This window comes from Lepidothrix coronata, unplaced genomic scaffold, assembly GCF_001604755.1.
Source record: "Lepidothrix coronata isolate B3197 unplaced genomic scaffold, Lepidothrix_coronata-1.0 Scaffold291, whole genome shotgun sequence".
Classification (NCBI taxonomy): Eukaryota; Metazoa; Chordata; class Aves; order Passeriformes; family Pipridae; genus Lepidothrix; species Lepidothrix coronata.
The window spans coordinates 34,119-46,159 of NW_016690471.1; the positions used below are offsets into that span (position 1 = coordinate 34,119).

At 51.2% G+C, this 12,041-nt stretch overlaps 1 protein-coding gene across 1 annotated transcript in view; it reads left to right on the top strand.

Annotated features, from left to right (window-relative positions):
- SPOP (speckle type BTB/POZ protein) overlaps nt 1–8,803 on the top strand; it is an 11,046-nt gene extending 2,243 nt beyond the window's left edge. The window contains exons 3-8 of the mRNA XM_017837083.1: nt 273–400; nt 3,723–3,900; nt 4,726–4,781; nt 5,191–5,313; nt 7,240–7,382; nt 8,376–8,803. Of these exons, the coding sequence (XP_017692572.1) occupies nt 273–400; nt 3,723–3,900; nt 4,726–4,781; nt 5,191–5,313; nt 7,240–7,382; nt 8,376–8,520 (773 nt within the window). The 3' untranslated portion in view covers nt 8,521–8,803. The remainder of the gene's footprint in view (nt 1–272; nt 401–3,722; nt 3,901–4,725; nt 4,782–5,190; nt 5,314–7,239; nt 7,383–8,375) is intronic.
- The last annotated feature ends 3,238 nt before the right edge of the window (nt 8,804–12,041 follow it).

Sequence of the window (12,041 nt, forward strand, 5' to 3'; positions counted from 1 at the left end):
CCTGTGGGGTGAGCCCTGTGGGGTGAGCCCTGTGGGGCGGGTGCTGTGGGGTCAGTGCTGTGGGGCGAGCCCTGTGGGGCGGGTGCTGTGGGGTGAGCCCTGTGGGGTGAGCCCTGTGGGGCGGGTGCTGTGGGGTCAGTGCTGTGGGGTGAGCCCTGTGGGGCGGGTGCTGTGGGGTGAGCCCTGTGGGGTGAGCCCTGTGGGGTCAGTGCTGTGGGGTGGGTGCTGCAGCTGTGCCTGCCCCAGCCTGGCCTGACCCTCCTGTCCCGCAGAGAGCCAACGCGCCTATCGATTCGTGCAAGGCAAGGACTGGGGCTTCAAGAAATTCATCAGGAGAGATTTCCTGCTGGATGAAGCCAACGGACTCCTTCCAGATGACAAACTCACTCTGTTCTGTGAGGTAAGGCAGCCTGTGCAGTGAAAGCACAGCACTTCCATTAGCTGAGGGCAGACCTGACCTCCTTTCTCATCCTTGCTTTTAAGGAGTCAGAGGTGTCAGAGCGATGCTGGATGTTTGTGTGACACTCGGATTTTATTTGTGTGTGTGTGGCTGGTGGCTTTGTCCTCTCTGTGATTCATCCCACTTCACTTCCATTTCTTTTCTGGCTACTTTGTGTTTGGTTTTTACCTGGGCTGATGATAGGAATCAGGCTAAGTTTGATTATCATTCCACTCCTGGTTTGGTGTTATCATCCATCTGTTTGTGCTCCCTAAGTCGAAGCTCACTTGGGATAATAAGCACCACTAGCTCTGTAGTGGGGACTGGCCTGTTTGTCACTTGCCTGCTGAATAAAAAAGAGTTTTCTTTATTTTCTGAAATGTGTCCATGCAGCCAACAAAAGGAAAAATACAAGAGAAAGGAATTTTACAGTAATCACAATTTTCCCTTCATTGTGTTTGTACTTTCCTACAACTGCTTACAGCATTATTATTTCACTGGTACTTATTTCAGGCCAGTTATTTGTAAAACCAGACATTTAAGTTTAGGAACCTTAAAGAGCAAATTTAAACTCTGATTTAATGTCTTCAGGGCTCCTTCTGTTTTACTTCCGTTGTCTTTTTAACTGCAAAATCCCTCCTGGAGCTGTGATTTTTGCCAGAAGACAGGTGGAACAAGTTGTTCTCCCTTTGGATCTCCTGCACTGTTTTTTTTTTTTTTTTTATGGGAATCTTTTCTTTTGTTCAGGAATGAAAGGGAAGCTTCAATCTAAGTTGTTCAACAAGGATTTGGTTTGGTTTTGGTTTTTTTTTTCAGTTTTACTTGGCCATTACAAGGCTGCACGTGTTTAAATGAACAAACACCTCAGGGATGTGTATTTTAAGCAGTAACATGAATTATTAGTGAAGGAGGGAGCCCTTCCTGAACACTTGGAGCAGTAAGGGAGGAGAGCAGGACAGAGCCCTGTGTGACACCTCTGTAGGTCTGGCAGTTCCTCTTTCCTTCACGCAAAAGAGCCAAAAAACCTCACACTTGTTGGGTGGAGCCCAAAAACGAACGTCTGAGAAGGGAATCTGTGAGACACAATGTACATAAACCCCAGATCCACAGTAGTCTCGGCAACTAGTCCTGATCAAGTCACTGCACCCTTTGCTGAATTATTCCCTTCAAAGCTCCAGTGGTTTGGATTGTTCTGGAGGAGGAACAGCCTCGCTCTTGGCTGCACCTGGCCTTGGGATCTGTTCTGTGGGGAATCTGAAGGTCGCTGATATCAGAAGGTTTTGCTGTCTGAAAGCAGTTTGCTGAGAACTTCCAGCACCTTGGTTTTTTGGTTGTTTTTTTTTTCTCCCTGCCTCCTTTTTCTCCTCTTTCTCCCTTTTCTCCCTGAGTTTATAACTCTCTTTGCATTCCAACCGTGCGCTCTCCTGATCCTTCCCTGCTGGCCACAGGTGCCAAATGATGCTGCTCCATCTGTGCTTCCAGCTCTGGATGGAGGAGCTCCCAAAGGAGTTGGGAACACTGGATGTGGAGGTGCCTTTCAAGTGCAGATATTTGTGATTGCTCCACACCACAAGGTTCCTTATTGAAGCTGGAAGGAAGAAGCCCTTTGCTCTCTGCTCATGGCCGGTGCTGAGCGTGGATAATTCTCCCTGGAAATGCTGTTGGGCCAGAGAATGATGGTCCTTGTCAAACATTTCAGACCTGACTTCATTTCCTTGTCAGTTTGGGGATTTTTCAGGCCCTTGTTTTGCAGGTGGGCTTGGCTGTTCATATCCCAACTGCATTGCTTTTTGCTGCTCAAATTACATTCCAGCAGCAGAGGTAAATATCCTTGCAGTCAGGCTCCCAGGAGGGAGGTGTTCCCGAAGTTCTGGCAGCAGCTCTTTTCTGAGCTGGGTAGTGTTGGTTCCCTTGCTGAGATGTTGAAAACAGCTTAAACAAATCCTTCTCTCTTTTAACATCTGAGGCTAGAATCCAGTAGAAAGCCATGGAATAACTGGCTTTATTTCATGTATGAAGAGGATTTATTTGTGGATTTGAGACACAGTTTTTGGGCTGCTCTGTGATCCCTGTTGGACTTCCAACAAGGGATCTGCATCTTAGAATTCCCTTTTTAATGCACCTGATGAGTTTTCACCCATCCTGGAGTCCACTTTGCTGCTGTGGATGTCACAGGGCAGGGTGATGATGCAGCTCATGGTGAGGAACTTTGGCTTCTCCACATGTGCTGTGGCTGGTCCGTGGTGTCCTCTGGCATCTGATACTTGTTTGGTTGTGAGTCTCGTGTGTTTTACACAAAATGTGCCCCCAGAGCCCCCCTGCAACTTTCTCAGGAGCTGGGGTGTGTTCTGACAGGTTTTCCCCTTTCCTTTTCCTCCCTCTCACTTCATGATTTCCTTCTCCACGCTGTGGAGCTTCCTCTGCTGTCCATTATTCTTTGGCCACTGGTTATTAATAGAAGTGGAATTTAACTTGGACTCGCCAGCAAATCCAGGGAATAGTCTCACGTCTCTTCCCTGTCAATCTCCCTGCTTTATTCTTTCTACAGCAGGGCTGGATTAGTCACTCTGATCTTTTCTAATTGGGCTCTGCCTGATTTACTGCAGCCCTGACAATGGCTGGGTGCTCAGTGGGCCCTCGGTGAAGGAGGTTCAGCAGCCACGCTGGTCCTGCCTCAGAGCAACTGATTAGGAATCTCTCTGCCTTCCCCAAATCCTCCTAATTATTTGACATAAAGCTGGATTTTCTTTTTTTTTTTTTTTTTAAACTTGCTGTTTAGGTGGGTTTTAATTGTATTTTATGGCGTGACAGGAGCAGGAGGACATTTCAGGAGTCAGCCACTGCCCTTGTGGCTCCTGTGCTGGGTTATGAAAACTCTGTGTGTACTTCATTTTCATGTGGCCTGTTGTCTGTTGCATTATTGATTGGGGAGGGTTTCACAGTGTTGCTAGAAGGGGAAAACTAGGTCAGGTGTGGTGTCTGGAAAAGCAGGAAAATAAGGTTCTGCTTCGTTAGGAAACCGTCTGACAAAGTTAGGGCTCAGCTGTTGGTTTGGGGTTGAGAAGGAAACCTGCTGGTGGCATTTAGGATTTGGGGTGGACACTCTGGTGCAGGGATCTCTGAACAGAGGAGCAGAGGTGCTTTAAAAATGGGTGTGTTTTTAACCCTGCAGTGACTGTGCTGGGTTTGCTCTGCGTCTCCCTGGCCACAAACCCCTCCTGGAGGGAGAGCCCTCTTTCCATGCGTGTCTTTGAGGGTGTTTTTGCCTTTGCCTCCCCTGCAGGTGAGTGTGGTGCAGGACTCAGTGAACATCTCTGGCCAGAACACCATGAACATGGTGAAGGTGCCCGAGTGCCGCCTGGCTGACGAGCTGGGCGGGCTCTGGGAGAACTCGCGGTTCACGGACTGCTGCCTCTGCGTGGCAGGCCAGGAGTTCAAGGGGCACAAAGCCATCCTGGCAGGTGGGTGTTTGGCCCTGGAATCGTGGGATGGGTTGGGATGGAAGGGAGCTTAAAGCTCAGCCACCCCCTGCCACGGGCAGGGACACCTTCCACTGGCCCAGGGTGCTCCAGCCTGGCCTTGGACACTCCCAGGGCTGGGGCAGCCACAGCTCCTCTGGGCACCCTGTGCCAGGGCCCACACAGGGAAGAATTCCTTCCCAATATCCCATCCACCCCTGCCCTCTGGCAGTGGGAACCCCCTGTCCCTTGTCCTGCCCCGTCACTACTCGTGTTCTGTTCCATAAAACACAGAAATCAGGAAACAGGCAACAAGATGGATTTTAACTCTGTGGGAGCCGGAGTTCTTAGCAGAACAGGAGCCAACAACCTGATGGGCAGTGGGGTTTTTGGAGTTCTTTCATCTTTAAAGGAGGCTCCTGCAGCTCCTTTATCAAAGAGCTGTGGTACCAGAGTGGTTTGTGAGCTGTTCCAGGTGGAGAGGAAATCCCCACTTGGTTTGTAATTGCCTGTCTGCTCCTTTGACAAGGACAGTGGGAGCGTTTTTTGTGGCTGTAGGGTACTCTAAAATATTCCTAAAGCATTCGTAAGGAGAACTTAGCACATTTCCAAGGAATACTTTCCTACCAAGCCAAGAAACACACCTTCCCACCCCGGGACTCTCCAGCCTTGCTGGAAGGACGTAACTCCTCCCCTCCCCAGCTGGAAGCTCTGGCAGCCCCAGTCCATGGGGAGAGTTCCTCAGTTGCTGAGGTGTTGCTGAGCCAGGCTCAGCCCCTCCTGAGGAGCAGAGGAGCCTTTCCAACTGTGTTTTGTTTTCCCTCACAGCGCGTTCCCCAGTGTTCAGCGCCATGTTTGAGCACGAGATGGAGGAGAGTAAAAAGGTAAGAGATCCTGAGGGGAGGAGAACCTCTCCAGCTGCAGAATGGCTCTCCAGTCAGCTCCTGCTCGGAGAACTTCCCTTGTGTTTGTGATTTTGGTCACCTTTTAACTGTCTTTCTCACATTAGATGCACCTCTCTGCTTCAGCTGCCCTGAAGGGAGGAAGACAGGGATCAAGGAGGCAATTGTACCTTTGTTCCTCTTGGGAAAGAGTCTGGGGTGGGACAGGGAGAAGTAGAGAAGGTGAAATACAACTCAGAATTTTTCTTACTCCACCCACATCTTTTCTTTTCTTTTTCTGTTTCTTTTTTTGCACTGCTCATTCTGAATAGTTTGCCTCTGAATCCTGAAGGAGTTTGGGGGAGAAGGAAGCCCTGGCAGGATCTTAATAAGCTTCGTTTTCCTGTTGCAGAATCGGGTTGAAATCAATGATGTGGAGCCGGAAGTTTTTAAGGAAATGATGTGTTTTATTTATACTGGGAAGGCACCAAATCTTGACAAAATGGCTGATGACTTGCTGGCAGCTGCTGACAAGGTAGAGTTGGGATTCTGGGGAGCTGACAGGACTGGGAATGATGTTTTTCCTTTCCACAGTGTGCTGGAGCTCCCTGCAGGAGCCCCTGTGGGGCTGGGCGGGTTCCTGGAGCTGGCTGTGGCTGACAGGTAACCCTGGGTGTTGTCTGAGGGCCCTCTCACAGAAGATCCACGTCAAACATCCCACAGCTGGATAAATCCAGCTCTTACAATAGCACAGGCAGCAGTTTCTGGGTCCACTGCTCACTTTGAAGCTTTTTTTAAGCTCTGTTCTCTCACCTGAGCTGGGGGTGAGAAGGTTTCCAGGTGGACCCACAGGGATATTTTTCCGTGTGGTTGTTCCCAGATCTCCAAAGGCTGCTCTGCCTGCTGCCAGCTCCAGGAGAGGCTCCAAAGTGATGCATGGCCAGGACTGGGAAGGTGGTGCTGTGCATTTGCCTTTGCCAGGGGCAATCCCAGAGGGAAGGGAGCACTGGAGGAAGCCCTGGTGTGGTCTCCAGGGAACTGGGGTGACTGGAAGCTGCTGGAAGTCCCTGTGGATTTGCCAGCTGGGCCTCCTTCCCTTTGCAGCAACTAAGATGGGAATTAATGCAAGATCCTTGGGCTGATTGTAATCATTGCCACATAGTTTATTCAATATTTAAAGGGTATTGATTGAGAGCTCACAACCACCTCTCTTACTTACTCTTGAGTAAATAAGAAAGAAGCAGCAGTACATTAAGGACAGAGTGGCTTTAATTTTGACTTTCCTGGCTTATAACATAGTCGTGGGTTTTTTTCCCTTTTCAACTCATTCTGTGTCTTTTAAAAGCAGAAATAAGAAAAAAAAATCTTTGGTGAAAGCACATAAAACATCCAATATTTACCCAGGAGACTGAAACAGCTTCTTCTGAGCTCCTCCGGTCTCTGGGGGGAAATATGTAATTAGACCAAAACCAAACCAAAGCTCGTTTTCTCAGCCCAGGAGATGCTGTGGCAGCACTGGGACAGTGCTGGTGGAAGGGTGGGGGTTTAGGTGTGATTAAGAAAGGGGGGAAGGGGAAATGTTGGTACCTGAGAGACCAGAATGGCCAATTTTGCCCACCAATGTAATTAGAAACTGAGCTATTTGCAGCCAAAAATAGAGCTAAAAAATATGTGCACGGAGGAGAATATTCCATTTACAGAAGGAGAATTTGCTGCATTTTAAGCCACTGGCAGACAATCCTCTAAACTAATGGCTTGGCCCAATAAACTGGTTTATTTCTCAGTCCAGATTAGAAAGTAAATTTGATTTGCTGTCGTGGTGGGAGCAAACTGTCCTGGCTCTGAGCTGGGCCTCGGCCGAGATCGCTGTGATCACAGTCCTACGTGACAAAACGTTTCCATAATTGAAAATTCCTCATTTGAATGTCATCATGAGGGGGTGAAACTCTCAGAGCATCAAGGCAGTTATGTCAGAGTGCTGCTGGGGTGGAAACATCCCCAGGGAGCTCGTCCTGTGCTCGGGCACAGCCCTCCTGGGCTCAAACCCCGTGTCCAGCCCTGCTGCCCCTTGCACAGGGGCTGCGGCTGCCGGGGGGCTTTGGGGCTGAGGGGCAGGAGCTGAGGCTGCACCTGCCCTGCTGTGACCGTGTCCTGGTGTGACCATGTCCCAGGTGTGACCGTGTCCCTGGTGTGACCATGTCCCCATAGGTGTCCCTGGTGTGATTGTGTCCCCATGGATGCCCCCTGTGTTGCAGTACGCCCTGGTGTGACAGTGTCCCCGGTGTGACAGTGTCCTGTGTTGCAGTACGCCCTGGAGCGGCTCAAGGTGATGTGTGAGGACGCTCTGTCAGTGTGACCATGCCCCCAGTGTGACCATGCCCCCAGTGTGACCGTGCCCCCAGTGTGACCATGCCCCCAGTGTGACCGTGCCTCCAGTGTGACCATGCCCCCTGTGTTGCAGTACGCCCTGGAGCGGCTCAAGGTGATGTGTGAGGACGCTCTGTGCAGTAACCTGTCCGTGGAGAACGCGGCCGAGATCCTCATCCTGGCTGACCTGCACAGCGCCGACCAGCTCAAGACCCAGGCCGTGGACTTCATCAACTAGTGAGTGACTGCTGGCACTGCCTGGCCTCAGAGCTCCTTCCTCCCTCAGCTCCTTGGCTGGGAAAGCCAGAGGCAAATGTTGGTTATTATCCCATGCAGGGAAGGGTCTCCTCTGGTACTTTGCTATTTTAAGTTCTCCCGGTGTGATCCTTCATTCTTCTGCCATCCCAGACGTGGCATTGCCTTGAGGACAGGTTGGTCTTGTCCTCTGGGACTGTCCAGAACTGTGAGCTGCTGTGGATCTTCCTGAAATCACAGGAACCTTTAGGTAGTTGAATATCAGGTAGTTCCTGGTATTGGAATCATCCTGGAGTGATAGAACAAGGGGAAATGGCTTCCCACTGCCAGAGGGCAGGGTTAGGTGGGATACTGGGGAGAAATCCCTCCCTGGGAGGGTGGGGAGGCCCTGGCACAGGTTGCCCAGAGAAGCTGTGGCTGCCCCTGGATCCCTGGAAGTGTCCAAGGCCAGGTTGGACGGGGCTTGGAACAACCTGGGCTGGTGGAAGGTGTCCCTGCCCGTGGTAGGGGTGGCACTGGATGGGCTTTAAAGACCCTTCCAGCCCAAACCATTCCATAATTCTGCACTGAGGGTCTGGTTACAGCTCCTCATCCACAGTAGATGTGAAGTGACTGCTGACTGCTTTGATATCTGGAGGCATTTGCAGTCCTGTTGATCAGTTAACAGGGTTTTTCTCAGCACTCTCTGTGTAGCTCTAAAACACTCCAGTGCTGAGGAGTCAGGGTGGGTGAGCACTGTGTTCCTCTGTCCCCACCTGGCATCACAGCTGGGCTGTTCCTCCTTCAGCTGAAGGACTGCCCAGCCTAAAATTGCTCCAGCAGAGCCAGACCTTGGAATCTCCAAAGGTCGACCCCGATCTCCTGAAGCAGGAGCTGAAAACCTCGGGTGGCAAACTTTGTTCAGTGGAAGGGATCTTTAGCTGGTGTTTGACCCCCCGTGGGTAACTCGGGCCTGTTCTCTCTTCTCCGTTGCAGCCACGCCTCGGATGTCATGGAGACGTCGGGCTGGAAGTCCATGGTGGTGTCCCACCCCCACCTGGTGGCCGAGGCCTATCGCTCCTTGGCCTCGGCACAGTGTCCCTTCCTGGGGCCGCCCCGGAAGCGACTGAAGCAATCCTAAAGCCCTGCCCCACACCTCACCCCATGTGTTTTTTTTTTCCTGGAAGCGGCTCCAGCTGGGGCCGCCTTGAAACCTTGACCACCAGGTAGACAGCGAAATCTGTGGAGCTTTTACTCTGTTGTTGGGGGGAAGAGGCTGCTCCGTGACATCCAGACTTTTTCAAACAGCACCAAGTAACTTTGGGAGAGGGGGGAGGGTGGGGGCTCTGGGGCTGTTCAACCTTCTGAATCCCTGTCGCTGCGTCGTCTGTGTGTTCCCTTCCACCTGGCTGAAGTCAGTTGAGCCCCGGGTCGGGATCAGGCCCCGGCCTAAACGGGGCTGACCCCGGCGTTGGCACCGGGCAAACCAACGTCTCTGCGTCTGGCAGCACAGAACAAACCGGGGATGCCTGGAGCAGGAGGACATTTGGGCTTTGGAGAACATTGGAGAGTGAAAAAAAAACCAACAACGAGGAAAAAAGGATTTCCCTGAGGTTTTGGAAAAGGAATTAATTACCTGATGGGAGCTCCAGTAGTATTTATGTCAAAAGTTAAACGAGTCCTTCCAGCTGAGCTAAAAACTGGACGTTTGTGCAACTCCCTATTGCCATCCAGCAACAAGAAGATCAGTTTTCTCTGTTAGTAGCACTTGTATGTTATTGCAAAAAAAAAAAAAAAGAAACAAAGGATAACCCCCCTCCCTTTTCTATAAATGTCAGGTTGGAGTGCAGGGGGCAGTGAGAGGCTGTGCTTTGAAAGGACTGGGAAGCCCTTTGCCTGAGGAGAGCAACGGTTTCTGTTTTAAATACCGTGGGAGATGTTTTTTGGCATTTTTCCCTGCTTTTTTTTTCTCCCCCCTCCTCCCCCTTTTTTTAAGAAAAAAAAAAAACAACAACAACAAAAAAAAGGATAAATTTTATTGTTGATGAATGCTGCGTCTGAAGTCCTGAGTTGCTAAAATGATTCTTAACAACTGTTTGTACCTGACTTGCCGACTGTATAGGAGCCAGTCCTGTTCCTTTCTATTAGTCACTTCTTACAGGAAAAGATGTTTCAAAATAGCTGGTAACTTTTTTTTTTTTCTTTTTGAAAATATAAATAATTACTATTTTGTACTGTGTGGTATCTGTTGCCTTTTTTTTCCCAACCCCCCATCCCTCCTGTCTCCTTTTTCAGCCTTCCCGGTTCCAAACCGTCTCTCCAAAGGTTCCTTTGCAGTCCTGCTGCCATGTGCTGACAGTGACAAGCTGTTCCTGGAGCCCAGAGCAGATTTACTGGGAATGCTGCAACACAAACGTGTCGTTTCTCATTGCAGGTGATCCCAAACCACAGCAGAGCTTTGCTTTCAGTGCGACCCCGACCCCGAGCGTGGCCCTTCCTTCCCCTGCTCCTGCCTGCAGGTGAGGAGGGGCAGCAGCACCAGCACCATCTGTCTGGTGGCACTGGAGTGCAGGGCAGGATTTCTGGGCCAGCCATCAGCCCCCAGATCTCCTGGGAGGGGAGGTGGGAGCAGTGCCAGGAGCTCCAGCTGACCTGGAAGCGGGCAGGTTGGGCACGGCGTGGATTCCAGGGAATGGCTGGGTGTGTTGTCTGGGAACTGGAGCAGGGAGCTGCTGTCCCTGATTTTCATGCTGGGAACACGCTTTCTGTCCCAGCCCTTGTGGGAAGGAGAATTCCATTTGTGTTTAATCAGGTTGCTCTTCCTGATGTCAAACAGTGGCTCAGGAGAGGGTTCTGGAGCACCCTGGGCTGGTGGGAGGTGTCCCTGCCCCTGGCAGGGGGTGGCACTGGGTGGGCTTTGAGGTCCCTTCCCACCCAGCCCATTCCAGGGTCCCCGTTGCAGGTGAATTGATGATTCCTTTGGCAGCTTGCCTTGTCTGTGTGTTTGGCTCTCACTGTCAGCGAGGCCCATCTGGCTCCCAGACATCAGAGCAGGAGCACCCTCCTCGTGAGCACCCTGCTCCCCACAGCCGTGGGATGCAGTCCCAGTGCTCCCAGGCCGTGCCACGTGCTGGTGCTGCAGAGCTGCCAGGGCAGAGGAGCAGTTGGAGACCCGAATTCCACGGGGAGCTGGGATGTTTATCCAAGCAGCATTTCGGGGACACGTTCTCCCAGGTCTGAACCGCAGCCCAGCCACCCCAGCTCCAGATTCACACTGAGCTTGGACCTTTGTGCTCCTGCTTTTCCTTCCTCCCCTTCCCTCCCTGGCAGATGTTCCCGGGGCCGTGTTTGATGTGCCTCCTCCTGCCCATTAGCTCCGTGCTCCTGCTTGCTCTGCTCACTTGGCTGCTGACCTGGGAGGGCCTCGGCCTTCCCTGGGCTCTGGGAACAAGGAGCACGTTCTCCCTGGATCCCTGACCCCATTCTCCCTGGATCCCTGACCCCATTCTCCCTGGATCCCTGACCCCTGTTCTCCCTGGATCCCTGACCCCTGTTCTCCCTGGATCCCTGACCCCGTTCTCCCTGGATCCCTGACCCCGTTCTCCCTGGATCCCTGACCCCGTTCTCCCTGGATCCCTGACCCCGTTCTCCCTGGATCCCTGCCCCTGTTCTCCCTGGATCCCTGACCCCGTTCTCCCTGGATCCCTGACCCCTGTTCTCCCTGGATCCCTGACCCTGTTCTTCCTGGATCCCTGACCCCGTGGATCCCCTGCCCCGCTCCCAGGTTGACCCAGCTCGCTCCCTCCATCCAAACATTTCCTTTCTGGCCAAAAGATTTGCCTCCTGCCTGTCCCTTGGGCTTTGTTATCACAGGCTCGGGTTCTTTTCTCGGGGATTTTTCTTGCTGTGGGAGTTTTTCCAGATGAAAGGAGGCGGCTTGTCTGCTCCTGAGCGAGCAAACAGCGCGTGGGGAGCAGCTGCCGGGCTTTGAGCCGCTCCTGCCTTTGTTCTGCCTCTCGAGCTGTGCTCAGGACACCAGACCAGCTCTCCTTTTTGCTTTGTTATTTGCTTTCCTCCCCACACACACACACACACACACTCTTCCTTGAAGGAGCCGAAGATTTTTTTATTATTTTATTTTTTTTCCCCCACTTCACTTCAGGAGGTTTCTCGACTTCCTGCAATTTATTTTTTTGCTGAAATAATTCTCCTGCTCGCCCAGACAGTTTTTCCTCCTCTCCTGCCTCTCACTTGTGTCACAGAATCACTTAACTCATTAATTTCTAATGATTTATTTTTTTTTTTAGTTAATCTAATCTGAAGACATTTAATTATAGAGGGTGGTTTTTTGTTGGGGTTGTTTTTTTGTTTTGTTTCCTGACCTGCTGCCCACTTGGCTCTTTGGCTGCCACTCCAAGCACAAGCTGCAGGAAATTTGGCCGTGGCAATTCCACCTTCTTGTGTGTGTTATATTTAAATTTGATTTAAAACCACGCTGGATGCACAGAAAAGGGACAGGAAGACAACAGGTAAAAGAAAGTGGGAGAGGGCAGGGAAAAATAAGAAAAAAGCACATTAAATTGGGCAAATAAATTGCAGTGGCCTGGAAAGCTTTTGGAAAATAAATATGATAAATAAGGCAGGAGTGGTTCAGTAGGATTT